At 28.3% G+C, this 16,593-nt stretch overlaps 2 protein-coding genes across 2 annotated transcripts; both read right to left on the bottom strand.

The window, feature by feature from the left end:
* Positions 1-633: 633 nt before the first annotated feature.
* On the bottom strand, positions 634-8,614 carry MKS88_004678 (uncharacterized protein; the record flags this gene model as incomplete). The annotated part of the gene is made up of 5 exons (XM_067217874.1): positions 634-775; positions 973-1,034; positions 1,205-1,279; positions 1,547-1,687; positions 1,928-8,614. The coding sequence occupies 5 exons, from the start codon at positions 8,612-8,614 to the stop codon at positions 634-636; spliced, it is 7,107 nt and encodes a 2,368-aa protein (XP_067072259.1).
* Positions 8,615-11,111: 2,497 nt separating this feature from the next.
* On the bottom strand, positions 11,112-14,621 carry MKS88_004677 (uncharacterized protein; the record flags this gene model as incomplete). The annotated part of the gene is made up of 1 exon (XM_067217873.1): positions 11,112-14,621. One exon carries the CDS (start codon positions 14,619-14,621, stop codon positions 11,112-11,114), a length of 3,510 nt encoding a protein of 1,169 aa, XP_067072258.1.
* Between the last annotated feature and the right edge of the window lie 1,972 nt (positions 14,622-16,593).

Here is a 16,593-nt window from a genome sequence, read left to right as displayed (position 1 = left end):
ATGTATGCTATACAATATGATTCGAAGTGTGGTACGTAAAATTCTCTACTCGCATTTTATAAACATACATAAATACATATTGCATATGTACATGTATATATATGTATGTTCCCGTTCCGTTCTCAATTTCGTAAGATATAGTTGTACTGATTTTTCCATTGTATCGGTAGTGTATGCATTCTCATTTATACATATTTTAAAAAATAAATGATAAATTTCGCGTGATTAAAAGATAAGTTTAAGGAACAATTTTATAAGGTAAATTAAGTAGTTTATTATAATTAGAATATTTCTTTTTTATTTTATAAGCATACGTGTGAATTTAAGCATGAATATAAACAAAAGGGGATAAACAAAAAAAAAAAAAAAAAAAAAATGAAATAGAATAAAAAAAAATAAATCAGCGAAGGGAATATTCGAAATAAAATCACTGCGCGAAAAATAAATTGACAAAAAACGAATTTCAAAAGGGAAAGAAAAATAAAAAGGAATGAAAAAAAAAAATAAATAAAAAAGACAAATATTATCACCAAAAAAAAAAAAAAATGTAAGAAAAAAATAAAAAGATTAAGAGGGAGTAAGGTAAAAAGCTAAAAGATAACATCATAATTAACAATATAAACCTCTTTACACTCATAAGGATGATTTATTTTTCTGAATGATTTTTGATATAGACGGCAAAAGATCCTTAGTAAGCGTAATGTTCAAGTATTTCTTTAGGGTACCCATGATTGTGTAAGCGGCCAAATATTCGTCGATTTCTTCTACGTTTATTCTGTTGTAAGTGAAGAAGCAGGGGTGTTAAGGTGTTCGCGTGTTAATAAATGCGAGCATAAATATATACATACGCCCATATGCACATACGAATATACGCACTTACGTACGTGTGTATGTACGAATATTATATGTATTATATATATCTTTGTGTAAGCACATGCGCTAATATCCTTATTCAAGATGGAAGACCCTTACCTGTTCTTTATTTTTTCGTTAACTCCCTTTGTCGCCGCTAATTCCTTTATTCTATTTTCAATCTGTCAAAAATAAATACATCCAATCCATATGTGTTTCGCATCATCATAAGGACAAAGAAGAAATGGAAGAGGGGGAAGAAGAGATTAATGTGAAAAAAGAGGCATATGTATATATATCATTTATTTATTCATTTTCATTTATATTTATTATATTTTTTTATTTTTTTCACCTCCTGAAAATTATCCGTTTTATTCAAATTTAAACAAGACGATATGGATCTAATAAAATAAGACTGTGTTTTTAGCTAAAAACGGGGAGAGAAGTAGAAGAAATAAGGGTTATATCAAAATAGGTAAAACGGTGCTCCATATGTTATATTATTATACGCTATTTTTTATATATATATATATATATATATGCTATATTGTACTATATATTAAGAAAGGCTCATAAATTTTCCAATCAATAGGAATAAACAGATGAATAAAAACACACATATGCACGTATTAATGTGTCATAGGCACATACATGTGTACACTTATTTATGTGTGGACTACCAAACATTTCTTACCTTTGAGTTCATGGAATTCATGTGCGAAATGATGTTGCTGATCTTTTCTATGTTGTAAAGGTTCATGTACGTTTTTATAATTTTACTAATAATTTCTTTTGAATGTTTGTTTAGTATATATTCCGCCTTTTCAAACGAATCCTGCGAACAAAAAGGTACGTACCACAATGAGGGAGACCTTGCGTGCATCATTTTGCGAACATAAGGGGGATATGTACCTAAGTATACATGTATGCACGTATGTATACGTGTATATATGTATGTATGTACGTAGGTACATATGACGGTGCATGTATACATATACATATGTATATGTGCATTTTTTCCTCCCTTCCCACTTTTCCTTCGTAACAAGGAATGTAACCGCGTTAGGGAACTTACATTGGAGTACTTGGACATTTCCAAGTTCTTTCGATAAAGGGTTTTCATAATATCCATGCATTTATTGTCTATCTCACTTTTTTTAACATTTTTTAAATCGGATTGGAAAATTAATAAAACATTTCTTCTAAAAATATGATATTTTTGACCATTTATATAACAACTTTTCCACTTTTTTATAATATTTATACATTCATCAAATTTTGCAGAATTTGTTGAAACGATTGAGGCAACATCATAATAAAATGAAGTGAATAAGGGGAACTGTCTATACACAATAAAGGATAAAAATTTCACAAACTGAACTATAACAAATATGTTGTCAGTTTTTAAATCACTACAAATATCTACAAATATATTAATTAGTTGAACTTTTTCATAATTCATTAAATTGTTGAACAGCACCTTCATACTATTATTGTCAAAAATTTTTTCATAATTGTTTTGTTTTGTTTTATTTTGTTTTTTTAATTCGTTTATATCATTTTTAAAATCGCAAAGCAATTCATCCATTGGGGTATTCTCTATGTACATTTTTACAAAATCATTTAGGTAATTATTATTTTCTATTACTTTACCATTATTGTTAACAGCGTTCACTAGGCTACTACTTATATCATAGGGGAGATTAAGAAGTTTGCTAGTATCATTATACAGATGAGACACCTTCTTTGTTAATTCTGACCCACTGGAATTTGTTAAATTGTGGTAATATGACTTGCCATTTATTTTAATACCCGTATTTTGAATAAACAGGTTATTACATTCACTCAAATAATCGTAGTTATTCCTGTTTGTGTTCATATTTCCGTTTATATTTGTATTCACATTTGTGCTACTGTTCACATTTTCAGTATTTGTTAAATTACAGCTATCTTTTGCACAGGTGCTTACGTTGATATAGCTATTCTTTTTTGCGCCATGGGACGAGAACTCATCAATTGTTTCATTATTATAAACTATTTTATGCAAATTATCATTCTTTATATAATTCACATTTTCTCTGAATATATTTTGATACACTTCAACAATCTTTTCAGATGCATTTAATTGATTCTTAATATTTTGTATCTCTTGATGTTGTTCCAACTGTTCAATTTTTTTCGCATGTAACATATTCTGATTCTCAAAATCTTTTTTCATTTCATTCAATTCTTCCACTAAATTCTGATACATCCTTTTGTACTTACCTTCCTCTATCAGATCATAATTTTTTTCATCTCCCTTTTTTTCTGCGTAACTGCTGCTTATCCCTCTCTCGCTTTTGTTCTTTTTTAAACTTCTTTCTTCGCTTGATAACTTGGCGCAATCTTCATCCCCTGGAGGCTTCTTCTTCACTGTTCCTTTTTTCCTACTTTGCACTTCATCCTCCTTGTCACTAATATTACATCCGCTACACTTAGTGCGTCTTCTTATGTTGTTGCTACTTGTATCACTTCTGTTGCTTTTACTGCTTCCGCTTCTTTCACTTCCTCTACTTTCACTTCTTCCACTTCTGCCGGAGTTATGCCCCGCCTTTTCCCCCTTCTTAGTTCCACACCTCAGCTCCAATAACTTAACTCTTTTAGTCAATATAATTTTCTCCTTTGCCTCACTTTTGACAAGGTCCCTCAAACTTTTAACCTCTTTGTTAAGAGTACTAATTTGAATTTCATAATATTTGGAAATGTCCAAACATTGCTTATCCATTAAATTGGTGCTCTTCTTATTTAACATTTTCTTCACAACATTGTTCGCATCTTTTTTGCATTTTTCTATTTCATCCAAAATAGCATGGTACTGTTTTGTTACCTTTTCAACTTCGTTATCTTTAAATATTATCTTGTTATTTAATTTGTTTATTTTATTTTTATATATATTTATATCTTTTTCATAACTTGTAATTTTTTTTAACTGTTCTGTTATTTTGTTGTTCAGATTTGTTCTCTCTTTAATATCCTTCATTTTTATTGTTTCATTTTTTTGTACTATTTCGACTCTTAGTTTTTCATTTTCTTTGTTTAAATATTCGATTTTCTTTTCATATTCATTAATATTATTTATTTCGCTTAATAAGCTATTCATTTTATTATTCTTTTTATTATTCTCATTTGTTAAATAGTATATTATATCAATGCAGTTGTATAATATATTCTTCCAATTAATATATTTATTCTCTAATTCGTCCTTCTTAATTTCAATTCTTTTACTCACCTTGCTCATTTTTAGGTGGTTATTTAGTTTATTAATTTCTTGATAGTCCTCATCATTAAACTTTACCATGTTGTCATTTGATATGTCTATATTTTCCTCCTTCTTCACTATTTCTCCTCCCTCTATAGGCGCATTTGCGTAATCTACTTTTCCCCACTGATTATATGAGCATTCTGTTTCTACTTTTTCTTCGTCTGTCGGGGAAGAAATCCCTTTGCTCTTACCATCACTTCTGTTATTAAGTCCATTATTATCTTCATTGTTACCGTCACTGTTTCCACATTTTAGTTTATTAGTACTTGTACATATTGTCTCTTCATCCTTGCTTTGTTCGTTCTCCTTCTGTACCCTCTTCCGTATCCTCTGCTGCATCCCCTTCCGCTGCTCCTGCTCACGCTCCCCTTCAAAATGGTCGTTTTCATCACTTGGACAATTAGTGCAACTGGTAAGGTTATACCTTTCTTCTCCTCTTCCGCTGGTATCACCATGAAGTATTGAGAAAGATTCGTTTGCATTTCTGTTCCTCTCTACACCTATGTCATTTATTTTCTGTAACACATTTTTCTGTTTACTGTTGAGCATCTTTTCAATAACATCACTTACGCTACCCTTTATCTGTTGAATGATAAATTCATTTAAAGCTTCATCATTTCCGTCTTTCGAAAAAACGTGAATTGGTAATGCGCCATTTTCTTTCTTCACGCTTTGAGTATTATTATGAAAGAGCATACTTTTTATATCATCCGCACTTATGTTATTAATATTTCTATTCATGTAATCAAACCAGCACTGCCTTAAATTATTTCCATTGACCATCTCACCGTTCTGCAAATGGTAATTATTATGATTATTATTATTATGATTATTATTATTATGATTATTATGATTATTATGATTATTATTATTATGATTATTATTATTATGATTATTATTATTATGATTATTATTATTATGATTATTACGATTATGATTATTATTATTATAATTGTTGTTGATACTGCTGTTTCGACTACCACTACTATTACCACTTATTATTCTAATGGTGTTATCATCATTTCTGAATTCATATGTGTCACTGTTTTCCTTGCATCCAAAATCTGCTGTTTCGCATAACTCGTTTGTAAGATTTTTGTTTATACATGAGTAAGCTTCTTTTCCTCCTACACAAACATTGCAAAAATTGATTATTTTTGCATCATCTACTTCTTTATTTATATTACACATATTACATATATTACTCAAACCCTCTTTCTTGTCTACACTAGCAGTATTATAACCAGCATTATTATAGCTAGCAATATTATAAGGGGGTATTTTACCATCCTTGTGTTCGTTCATCACATTTTGAATTGAATGATCGATAGTAGCACTATTATTATTATTATTATTATTATTATTATTATTATAATTATTAATACTATGATAATTACAGTTTATGTTACTGTTCATACTGCCTACCTCATTTACTGAAAATATCCTTTTTCCTTTTAAGTTTAACTCATCATGCATATTTAAGCAATAGTTATCATTCATTCCGTTATTATATATGGCATATTCATTCTCTACAGAATCGTTCGATCCTTTTTTATATATTTTATTATCTCCTCCATGTACATCCACTTGTTGAATAATGTCCTTGTCATCCTTTACATGCATATTCACGTAATGAATTCCTTTATTAATTCTACTAATATCTATGGTCATATTTTTTTTCTCTTGTGGATTATTTATCACGTTTCCTAGATCGTCACAATATCGACTCTTACTTAGAACCTTTTCATAATTATTCGAATAGAATTTCCTTTCTCCACTCTCCTTTAGGTGATTATACCCGTCATAGTTTCGGTCAAATCCAACATTGACAACGTTCGCATCGAAGCTGCCAATGGCATTCATGCCGTTCTTGTCGATCCTTCCGTTGCTCCTATGGTACATATTGTGGATATTCTCACAATTCCCTGCGCTTACTGCAAGGAATACATCCTCCACACCTACTGGTTGAGGTTGTTCCCCCTTATCTAATGCACTTCCATCATTCGTGATGTTTTCTTTTTTAAATATATATTTTTTACTTTCACTAATGCACTGTTCTACGTTCCTTATTTTGTCACTGTACCACTGATCATATTTTTCTTCTCCATTTTCTTCTCCATTTTCTACACCATTTTTTTCATCATTTTCTTTGCCAGGAGCATCTGTATAATTTCCACCCCCCTTTAAATCATTAAAGGGGTTAGAGTCACCCATAGTGTTAGCATCTGTGCCTGAATTTCTGTATATCTTAACACGAGAGTCCTTCATATTTCTATCACTGTAACTTCTAGTCGTAGTAAGAGCTTTACTCAGATCATCGATATTCGCTCGTTTCCTCAAGGTTTCACTGACTAATGTTGTATCTCTATAAATACTATCGTGACTCACTTCATCATTAGGTTTTTTTGTATTAAATGAGAATGAATAGATACCATCTATCTTAACGTTATTCTCTTCATTAAACTTACTGTGATGGTTCACCTTCCCCGAATTTAAAGGTTGAATGCCTTTCCATACCTCTTCAGAATCCATTTTATCCTGAACCCCATAACATAGCAATTCGCTCTTACATTTAGGAGCAAATTCAATACTTCCCTTGTTACTACCCTTTGACTCCTTAAAAAAATCGGCTTTAAAAGATTTTGTATTCATTATATTATACGGGTTAAAGGAGAAGTATTTATCAGTAAAACTGACATCATTACCACTACCGCTAACATTATTGCTGCTTTTATTGCTATTCTTGTTATAATTATTCGACAGGATTTTCCTACTGCTTGCATGCACGTGCAGCCCGTTTGTGGTCTCCTTATCTTTAAGCATAGCCTCATATTCCTCTTTCGTTTTTATAAAATTGTATTTTTTTGAACAACTAAACGTTTTATTAAAAATATCACCATCACATAAATCCCTGTTACAAGCAACATGATTGTTATTTCGTGTATCGTTGTCGTTGTCGTTGTTATCTCCAGCACATGCTAGGAATTTTTCATTGGAAATGATCTTTTCATTGTCCTTGAAAGGTTCTCCCCCTCCTCTTATGATGTCTACTTTTTTTTGCAAATCGTAATGCTTTAAACTTTTTCTATCATACGTATTAGAATGATTCAAAAGATAACTACTAGACACATTTTCAGTTTCTTTGTTGGTAGTACACATCTTTTCGATATCATAAGGGTTACCTCGTAATCCATCTCCTTCATTTTTCCCCTCCTCACTTACCTGACTATTCACAGTTTTCCCAGCCAAGTAGTATGTTATAAACGGAGTGTTTGTAGTATCTTCTTCTTTTTCGTCTTTTAGATTTGCAGGTGTTTCTAACTCGCTCATATTCATTTTTCCCGCTGTTTCGAATTTTAAATATTCAAAATAGCTTCTTGAAAAACTCTTCGTGGGTGTTTTATTTATATCTACATCATTTAAGTATATCTTGTTTAAATTCGTAAAAAGCCCATCCTTGCTATCATCATCATCATCATCATCATCAACATCGTAGTCTTTTGGGCAGTTATCTCCCTTTTTATAGTCCCTATCGTCATTACTTTTTATTCTATTTAGAATTAGTTCAGTGCTAGGGGTTTTAAGAACGTTTAGATTGTTTTTTAAATAAATATTTACATCTTCTTCTTTCTCTTCATACACGTTTTTAAGATAACCACTACCGCTTCTATTATTTTCATAATCCCGTAGATTTCCTAACGAATTTACATGCATTAATTTACTATTTGCAATTTGAAATGTCGATATATTATTACAGCTTTTTACTTCTTTTTTCAACATTTTATCATGTAATGTATCATTATCTACAGCACTTGTTCTTATATCGTCCATGGTATTATAATGTTTACCATCTTGGGAATAATTCCCTATAGTTTTGCCTTCATCCTTATTATATATATTAGAATAACATTGTTTCGAATAATTGTTCACATTTTTATGTTCATATATACTTTTATCTGAATAGTATTTGTTATATGTTCTTTTGAAACTATTGCCCTTAGAAGAATATTCTTTCATTTCGTACTTATTCGAGTTGTTAAATGATAACAACTTCTTACCATCTTTATTTGTACAGTGCTTTTCTGAGCTCTCTCTATGTTCGCTAATGCTTCCGTTACTACTTCCATTACGACTACCTATTTTGCTTCCGTTACTAGCACCGTTATTACTGCTACTCCTACTGCCACTCCTACTGCCACTCCTTCTATCCTCATTTATACTCTTACCATCGTTGTTGTTCCCCTTACCGATATTAAATATTACACCAGTATTTTCATTTTTCTGAAATTTCAATAAGGTACCTCCTCTTGAGTAATTGCCCTGTTCCTCCTCCTCCTCCTCCTCTTTAATTTTTTTATCTCTTCGCCTTTTTAATATATCATCTATTTTTGTACTTGTTTTACATTTAATATATTGCAATGAGCAACTACCTTTATCTTGAAAAAAGTCATCATCACTCATTGTCCTCAGTATGTCTTACTGTGTAATAAAGCAATTTCATGTTTCTCACTTATTTCCAACTATCCGTAAGAAGTTAATAAAACGGTTTGTCACTCTATTACCGTTTGACTTATCAATGTATTCTTGTCTTAACATATGTCATTTACTCCCTCTCATACATCAATTGCTACCCTTTCTTTCAAATATTTAAAAAAAAAAGCTTAAAATTCTTTTCGTGCTCTCTTCAGATGTACTTATCCGTTTAGTTATCCGCTTACTTATCCTCTTAGTTGTTTTTTCCAATACAACCGACTTGTTGCATACTATTTTTAACTTCTGTATTTTCTTTTTTTATTATTCATTTATATCCTTTTCAAAATGTTAACAAGAAAAGTGTATATTTATAAGCATGCGTTTTATTAAATCTCCATACTACGCAAATTTTATGTATTCGTTAATTTAAAAAAAAAGCTAATAGCATTTATTCTTAGCAAAGCTCTTATTTCAGGGAAGAGAACGTCTAGATGTTAGACCGACTTCACTCCCGTAATTTCCTTTATTAAATCTACTTGTACTTTTGTTTATTTGTTCGCAACAAAATAAAACAATAATACTCATACAAATTATTTTAAAAAAGAAAAAAGAAAAAAGGACTTAAATATTCGCATGTATTTTAGCATGTATTTAGCATGTATTTTAGCATGTATTTAGCATGTATTTTAGCATGTATTTAGCATGTATTTTAGCATGTACTTTAGCATGTACTTTAGCATGTATTTTAGCATGTATTTTAGCATGTATTTTAGCATGTATTTTAGCATGTATTTTAGCATATATTTTCATATATATCTTCACATGTACCTTTACATGTATCTTCACGTATATAATGACTATATTCAAATACAAAAAAAAAAAAAAAAAAAAAAGAAATACGAAACATTAATTGTAAAATATACACATATTATTACTACGTATATGCATATATGACACTTGTATATATTTTTTTAACATGTTCAAATTTATATCTCCACAGTTTAAGCTTAATAAATAGTCAGTAGGTCATAAAAATTGGAAAAATACAAATACAGCATTCGAACGTTATTCACAAAAAAAAAAAAAAAAAAAAGAAAAGAAATATTATCACTATAATGATTGTGCTTGTGATTAGTACAGCTGTAATGATAACGATAAGAATGTTTATGATGGTAATATAACACAAGAATGTGCAAATTTTTCGTAAATTTAAAAAGTTTAAACATATACAGAAATATTATGAAAATACAAAGCACATTTAAAGGGAAAAGAGAAAAAAAAAAAAAATGAAAACTTAGCAAAAATTTAAGAAATAATTTATAATAATGTGTTACTATATGTTATGTGTTATTTTAAATATATTATCAAAAAAAATTATTTTTTTTAAAAATAGACATTCCATTTTAAGCATATAATTACTACACTGGTACTTGAACAGTGATTACATAACTAACATTTATTTCGGCGCATTTATGACTTTAGCTTATTTGAAAAAAATACAGCAAAAATGAGGAAAAAATGAAGTAAAAAAAATATCAGGCTTGTTGGCTGGCAGTGCTTTTTTTTCTCCGTTTACCTTTTTTCCCCATTTTCCCTTTTTCCGTTTTTTAATCTTTTTTCCTTAATTTTATTTTTATTTTTTTAACATTATTAAGGGCATTACAGGCAAGTCAAACATAAATGAGATATCCTCCACATTCAAAGAATTGTATACATTTACCAACAAATACCATGTTATATCATGAACATATGACTATAAAAAATGTATACATTAAAAAAGCTCATTTTTGAGAGCACCTCTCTTCATTATGGGATACAATAAATTGTTCTTTGCTATTCCTTTTTATTCATTCATTTAAGAGGAGCAATGTACTACTTCCTTTCGTTTGTTTTATTCTCCCAAAACAACGTAAAGAAAGTTGCGTATGCGTGCATTAATACATACATTTGTATATATAACCATCCTTTACGTACATATGCACATTTAAATCTTAAGTGACATGTTAAAATTTTATGAAGCATCTTAATAATATTAAAAAGTTAATTTACAATTTTTAGAAGTTAGCCAAAGGTTCATGTACGCTGATTTAAAAAAAAAAAAAAAAAAATGGTATACATATATTATACTATATAAAATAAAAAAAAAAAGAAATGTCAAACATATATTATACTATATAAATAAAAAAAAAAAAGCAAAAAAAAAAAAATATATTGTAAAAAAATATAAAGTCAGAAGAGAAACACTCATATTGCGAACATGTACATGCGTGTTTGCAAAAATGTTTCATAGATGAGGGGTTTATTTAATCTTAGGAGAAAATAATATATTAAAAAGAAGGCGTAAATGTTCGCTTTTGAAGAAGACATGCACCTAATACACAGAGTTTATAACACATACATGCGTACACAACCATATCAACACATGTATATGCACACCTAACTTCACAACAGCAGCTGAAGGTAAAGTTGAAGACGTAGCGCGTAGTCAGTTATTCTTCTCCTGAACAATGTACTGTATCAGTATGGGTCTCGAAAAATTTTCCTCATAATAATCTAGCTGGTCAGGAAGAACAGGTTTTTGCATCATATGTATGTAGCCCAAATTAGCCAAATGTAAGGTGATATAAAACAAAATAGAAATTTCATCCTTTGATTTTCTATTTTTTGTAATTAGATCGAAGAATATATAATTAACTTTTGTTGATAAACTTTTATAGACCTCTAATAACTCTTTTGCAATCAAATCAAAATCTTGGTTCAGATTAATATTCACTTCTAAATTTCTGTCTTCTAGTAATGAACTTTCATTGTCTTTACTAAAAATATTAGAAAAATCTTGATTAGAGTTAACAGATATATCCAAAGAAGGGCAGTTGAATTCTGCGTCTAATTTGTCGTTCAGTCTATCACTTAAAAAATTAATACTCTGTAAATCATTACTTTTATTAATACTATCCTCATCGTCTTTATACATAATCAAGCTTTTCGACATCTGACTTTCTAAATGTATCCTATAATCCATATCATCATCCTTAAAATTTAAGTCATTCAGATTCAAATCTAGTTGATCATTTTGAGATAATAATGGATCTACACTAAACCTATTTTTATATTCATCTGTATTCATATTTTGTGAATCGAATGGGATTATATTTATCTGTTCTCTCACTTCCTCAAAATTCATCATATCACTTCTCATTGTCCCTTCTTCACGTCCGTCTTCAAAGGATAAGAAATTATTCGTCATGATATCATTCTCACTAGATATCATATGTTCATCAATATTATCTAAACATTTTTTCATATTAAAATGCTCAAACACATTTTTATTTTCATATAAATACGATTTGTTATTTACTGAGTAGCTTAAATAATTTTCAAGTGCCTTCTTTTTTTTCTCATAATCACATGAATCATATCCAAAATTTATTTCCAATTTAAGTTGTGGTTTTATTTTATCATTATTATTTGTCTGTAAAAAGAAATATTGAAATGCTGGATACTCCTTTTGAATTTTTTCATTTATTTCTTTGTTTATAGAATCAATTAAAAAGTACTTATAATTTACACTTTCATTTTTTAGCATCTCTCTAATAACTGAATCTTTTATTATATAATTTTTGTCTATTATATGTTTTTCTAATTTCCGTTTTTTTACTATTTGATGGTTTTCATTTCCATTTGAAGCGGAAAGTTCTCTTCTTTTATCTTCTTCTTCGTTCAGAATTATTTGATTATTTTTATCCACATCATTGCTCGACGAATTTGGATTATCTTTTCCGTCCTTTTCTTTCCCATCGTCGGTTGACTTATTTCTGTTATTATTATTGTCATCCCCATTGACTGGACTAGAAACCCCCTTTGCAGTATTACCTTCTCCTACATTAACCATGCGCTCTTTATCCTTCTCCTCTTCTTCGTTATCATCTAATCCTAGCAATGTGTTCAACTTCTTAATGAACGCGTCGTCATCCTTCTGATCAAAATAATCAAAGTTCTGATATGTCTCATAATTTAAAAAATTCAAATAGTCATTTTTCCTTGTCATATTTTTTTTCTTCTGAGGGCTGAACATACTTCCCACCATAACATTACTCATGGCATCTAAATCACCAAAGTTGTTTTGTATCCTTTGTGAAAAGTACCCATAAGTGTTCATATTATCTACATTATTAATATTGTTGTTAATGTTGTTGTGATTATTGTTGTTAATGTTGTTGTGATTATTGTTGTTAATGTTGTTGTTCATTGAATACATGCTCATGAACGGGTTTAAATTATACAAATCTTTTCTATTGTTTCCTGAACTGTGCATGTTATGAAAGGGAGACACAAAGTTATTTGCATTTCGGTTACAATTACTACTGTTATTATTATTATAGTTATTTATGGATGCCATATGATCATATGACGCATTTTGAAAATCTCGCGATGTGTTCATAAAACCATTCAAACTGTTTGCTAAACCAGTATTATTATGATTTATCATACTTCCTCCGTATATATTATTTTCCTTTTCCTGACCGTTCACATAGCTGAAGGGATGATGAAACGCATTATTGTCATTATGCACATCCTCATTATTATTATTATTATTATTATTATTATTATTATTATTACTATTATTATTATTATTACTATTATTATTATTATTACTATTATTACTATTGTTAGCATTATGCGCATTTTTAGAATTATTAGCATTATTCGAATTATTGGCATTATTATTGCTATCATATCTATATATACCTGATAGTTGCCCGCTCATCACATTTGTGTAGTCATTTTGGATATTCATATTATTTACATTAGAATATTCCTTATTAATAGCGTTATTATTTTCCACATTATTGTAAAGGTTCATGGATGAAAAAATATTACTCCTGTTCAACGGATTCAATTCTAAATTATTGTATTCCCCTCCCATGCTCTTTTCATTTAAAGAATTTTCAAAATTGGAAAACATATTCTTTGGAATCACATTATTCAATATTGAATTATCTACATTCAGGTTGTCCATTGGAAGAATGGATTCAGATAATGCTCTATTCAAATGTAACCCATCAAAATTGTTCATTGGAATACTATTTCTAGAAACGTAAGATCCTTCTAGCACCTTTTCCATGACATGCTGAGTACTATAATTACCATTGTAACTATCGTTGTAACTATCGTTGTAACTATCGTTGTAATTATCGTTGTAATTATCGTTGTAATTATCGTTATAATTACCGCTATAATTATCGTCATAATTACCACTGTAGGTGCCACTATAATTGCCATTCTCATTATCAAAATTATGATAATTAAAATTTGAAATGTCCATAAGTATCTGGTTGTTCATTTCGTTTTCATTAAATATATCATTATAATTGTTATTCTGAGTTCCAGTTATACTTATTTCATCAGCATTTACCGAAAAACGTGATTTTCTACCCGTGAAATCATCAATTCCTGTTGGTATTAATTCATTTAAACCTATTGATCCCCTTTTTATATTAAGAGACGTCCTATTTAGCCTTTTTTTATTTGAGTTTTGATTATCATTATCTTTTCCTACTTTTCTTCTTTTAGCATCTTTTCCTCTTATCAATTCATTCGAATCCTGATCTTTATTTTTGTACAAAGACATTATCTTTCTTTTTAAAAATTCATAGTCTTGACCAATAAAATACACCTTTTTCTTGTATATATTACATACTCCAATAAGTAAAAAGGAAAATGTTTTCATAGTAAAACTATTATCTTCTACTCCTTTTAATATATCATCACAAATTTTGTTTAAATCGCAACACACCATAATATTTTTTTTAATCTTGTTCTTATCAAAATATGCATTCCATGCATAACACAACGAACTGTTCTTAAAAGAATTTCCATAAAGCACTATTTGATTATTATTATCATGTTCCTTATTACCTTCTTCTCTTTCAATTATGCTCCTGCTTCTTTTAATTCTTGGTTTAAATAATTCACCCCTTCTTAATACTTCCATTATTTTGTACAAATGCTTATTTAAAAAAATTTCTGGTTTCTTTAAAATTTTGCTCTTTTATTTATTTTCATGCAAATTCAACACATCAACAAAAGTACTTTTTAAAAATATTATATTTCAATGCTTATTTAAAACTTCAAAAAAAAATTTTAAATTAAAAAAACAGGTGAAAAAAAGAAAAAAAGAAAAAAAAAAATTGCGTCCGCTAATATGTAAAATGGAATAAAATATGGCCAAATGATATAAGAAATAGCGTGCAGAGAAACAGATATTCGTATGTTTATGTTCGTCTGTTTAGCTGCGTATGTTTATATTCGTTTGTTTAGCTGCGTATGTTTATATTCGTCTGTTTATCTGCGTATGTTTATATTCGTTTGTTTATCTGCGTATGTTTATATTCGTCTGTTTATCTGCGTATGTTTATGTTCGTCTGTTTATCTGCGTATGTTTATCTGAGTATGTTTATCTGAGTATGTTTATCTGAGTATGTTTATGTTCGTCTGTTAATCTGCATATGTTCATATATGTATGTTTATCTGCGTATGTTTACGTACGTATGTTTACTTGATTATACTTATATGCGCGTTATTAGTGGTGTATGTTTATTTATTCATGTATGTCTGTAAATACGAACAAATTAAAAAGTTCGGATGTAACCTTAAAAAAATTTTACTAAATTTTAGTGATATTCAAATTAAAAACGTAAAAATAAAAAGAAAGAGGCAAAAAAGAAATTCTTGTACAATTCGTAACAAAAATATTTTTATTCTATTTTTATATTCCTTTAATAATCTGTATTTTTTTTTTTTTTTTTTCGGGTGCATGCAAAAGTGAAACATGAAAATACAAAATTAAGAGGAGATTAAGCAATTTTATAATTTAATTGTCATATAGTATACGCCAAATTAAACAGGTTATTAAATTTCACATCCTATTTAGACATTCATATAGATAAAATCTTCTCTTCTTACATTTAATGAATATTTTTATATACCATTAGTTATTATAGAAATTAAATGATCATATAACAATTTTCCATTTAAAAAAAAAATTTCTTTAATGATTAAAAAACATATAAACGTAAAAGTATATCATTCATAAGAAAATGTCTCCTTAATGCAACCTAATCTTCATGAATATCACATGAACAAATATTGAACTTTTAAGTATTTCCTCAAAAAAATGTGCGCAAAAAAAATGTGTATATTGTTCAAGTATGTATGCAGGCGCGAATATAAGTATGCAAGGATATATATGAATGTAAATATTAATAAAAAACAAAGTTGGAGATTTAAAAACATATATAACACGCTAGCATAATAATGTTCCAAAATAACAGAAAAAAAAATTCATAACTATAAATTCAAAATTCAAAAAAGAAAGTTCAGAATTCAAAATTTTAAGTATAAAATTCAGAATTATAACTACAAAATTCAAAATTGTAAGTTCAGAATTCAAAATTTTATGTATAAAATTCAGAATTATAACTACAAAATTCAAAATTATAAGTTCAAAATTCAAAATTTGTCTATTTTTTTATAAAATTGTCATATGACATAAATACTATATGTTCAAAAAGAAAGGAAATTTATAATATGAAATTATTATGTATTATGTATCACTTTCTTTTTATATTGCTATGTGTAAATAGCTTCCACCATATTTCACATGTTTTTTTTTTTTTCTTCTCTTTTTTCATTTGAGACATTTATAAGTTCAAGCAGTAAAAAAGTATAACATTCTGTGCTGCAAAAATGTATCTTAAAAACGAAAAATTCAAAAAGGTTATTAATTTTCTATATGATGTCATTAAAATATTTAAAAAAAAAAAAAAAAAAAAAATGATTAATTCATAACTTTCTTTGACTTTCTTTTTTTCTTAATTTTTTTTTTTTTTTTTTTTAAAAAAGCCAAAATGTTTAGTTTTAAAAATATATTATACGAATAGTATTTATTTTTTTAAAAAATATTT

This window comes from Plasmodium brasilianum, chromosome 12, assembly GCF_023973825.1.
Source record: "Plasmodium brasilianum strain Bolivian I chromosome 12, whole genome shotgun sequence".
NCBI lineage: Eukaryota > Apicomplexa > Aconoidasida > Haemosporida > Plasmodiidae > Plasmodium > Plasmodium brasilianum.
This window is presented reverse-complemented; position numbering and strand designations above follow the sequence as displayed.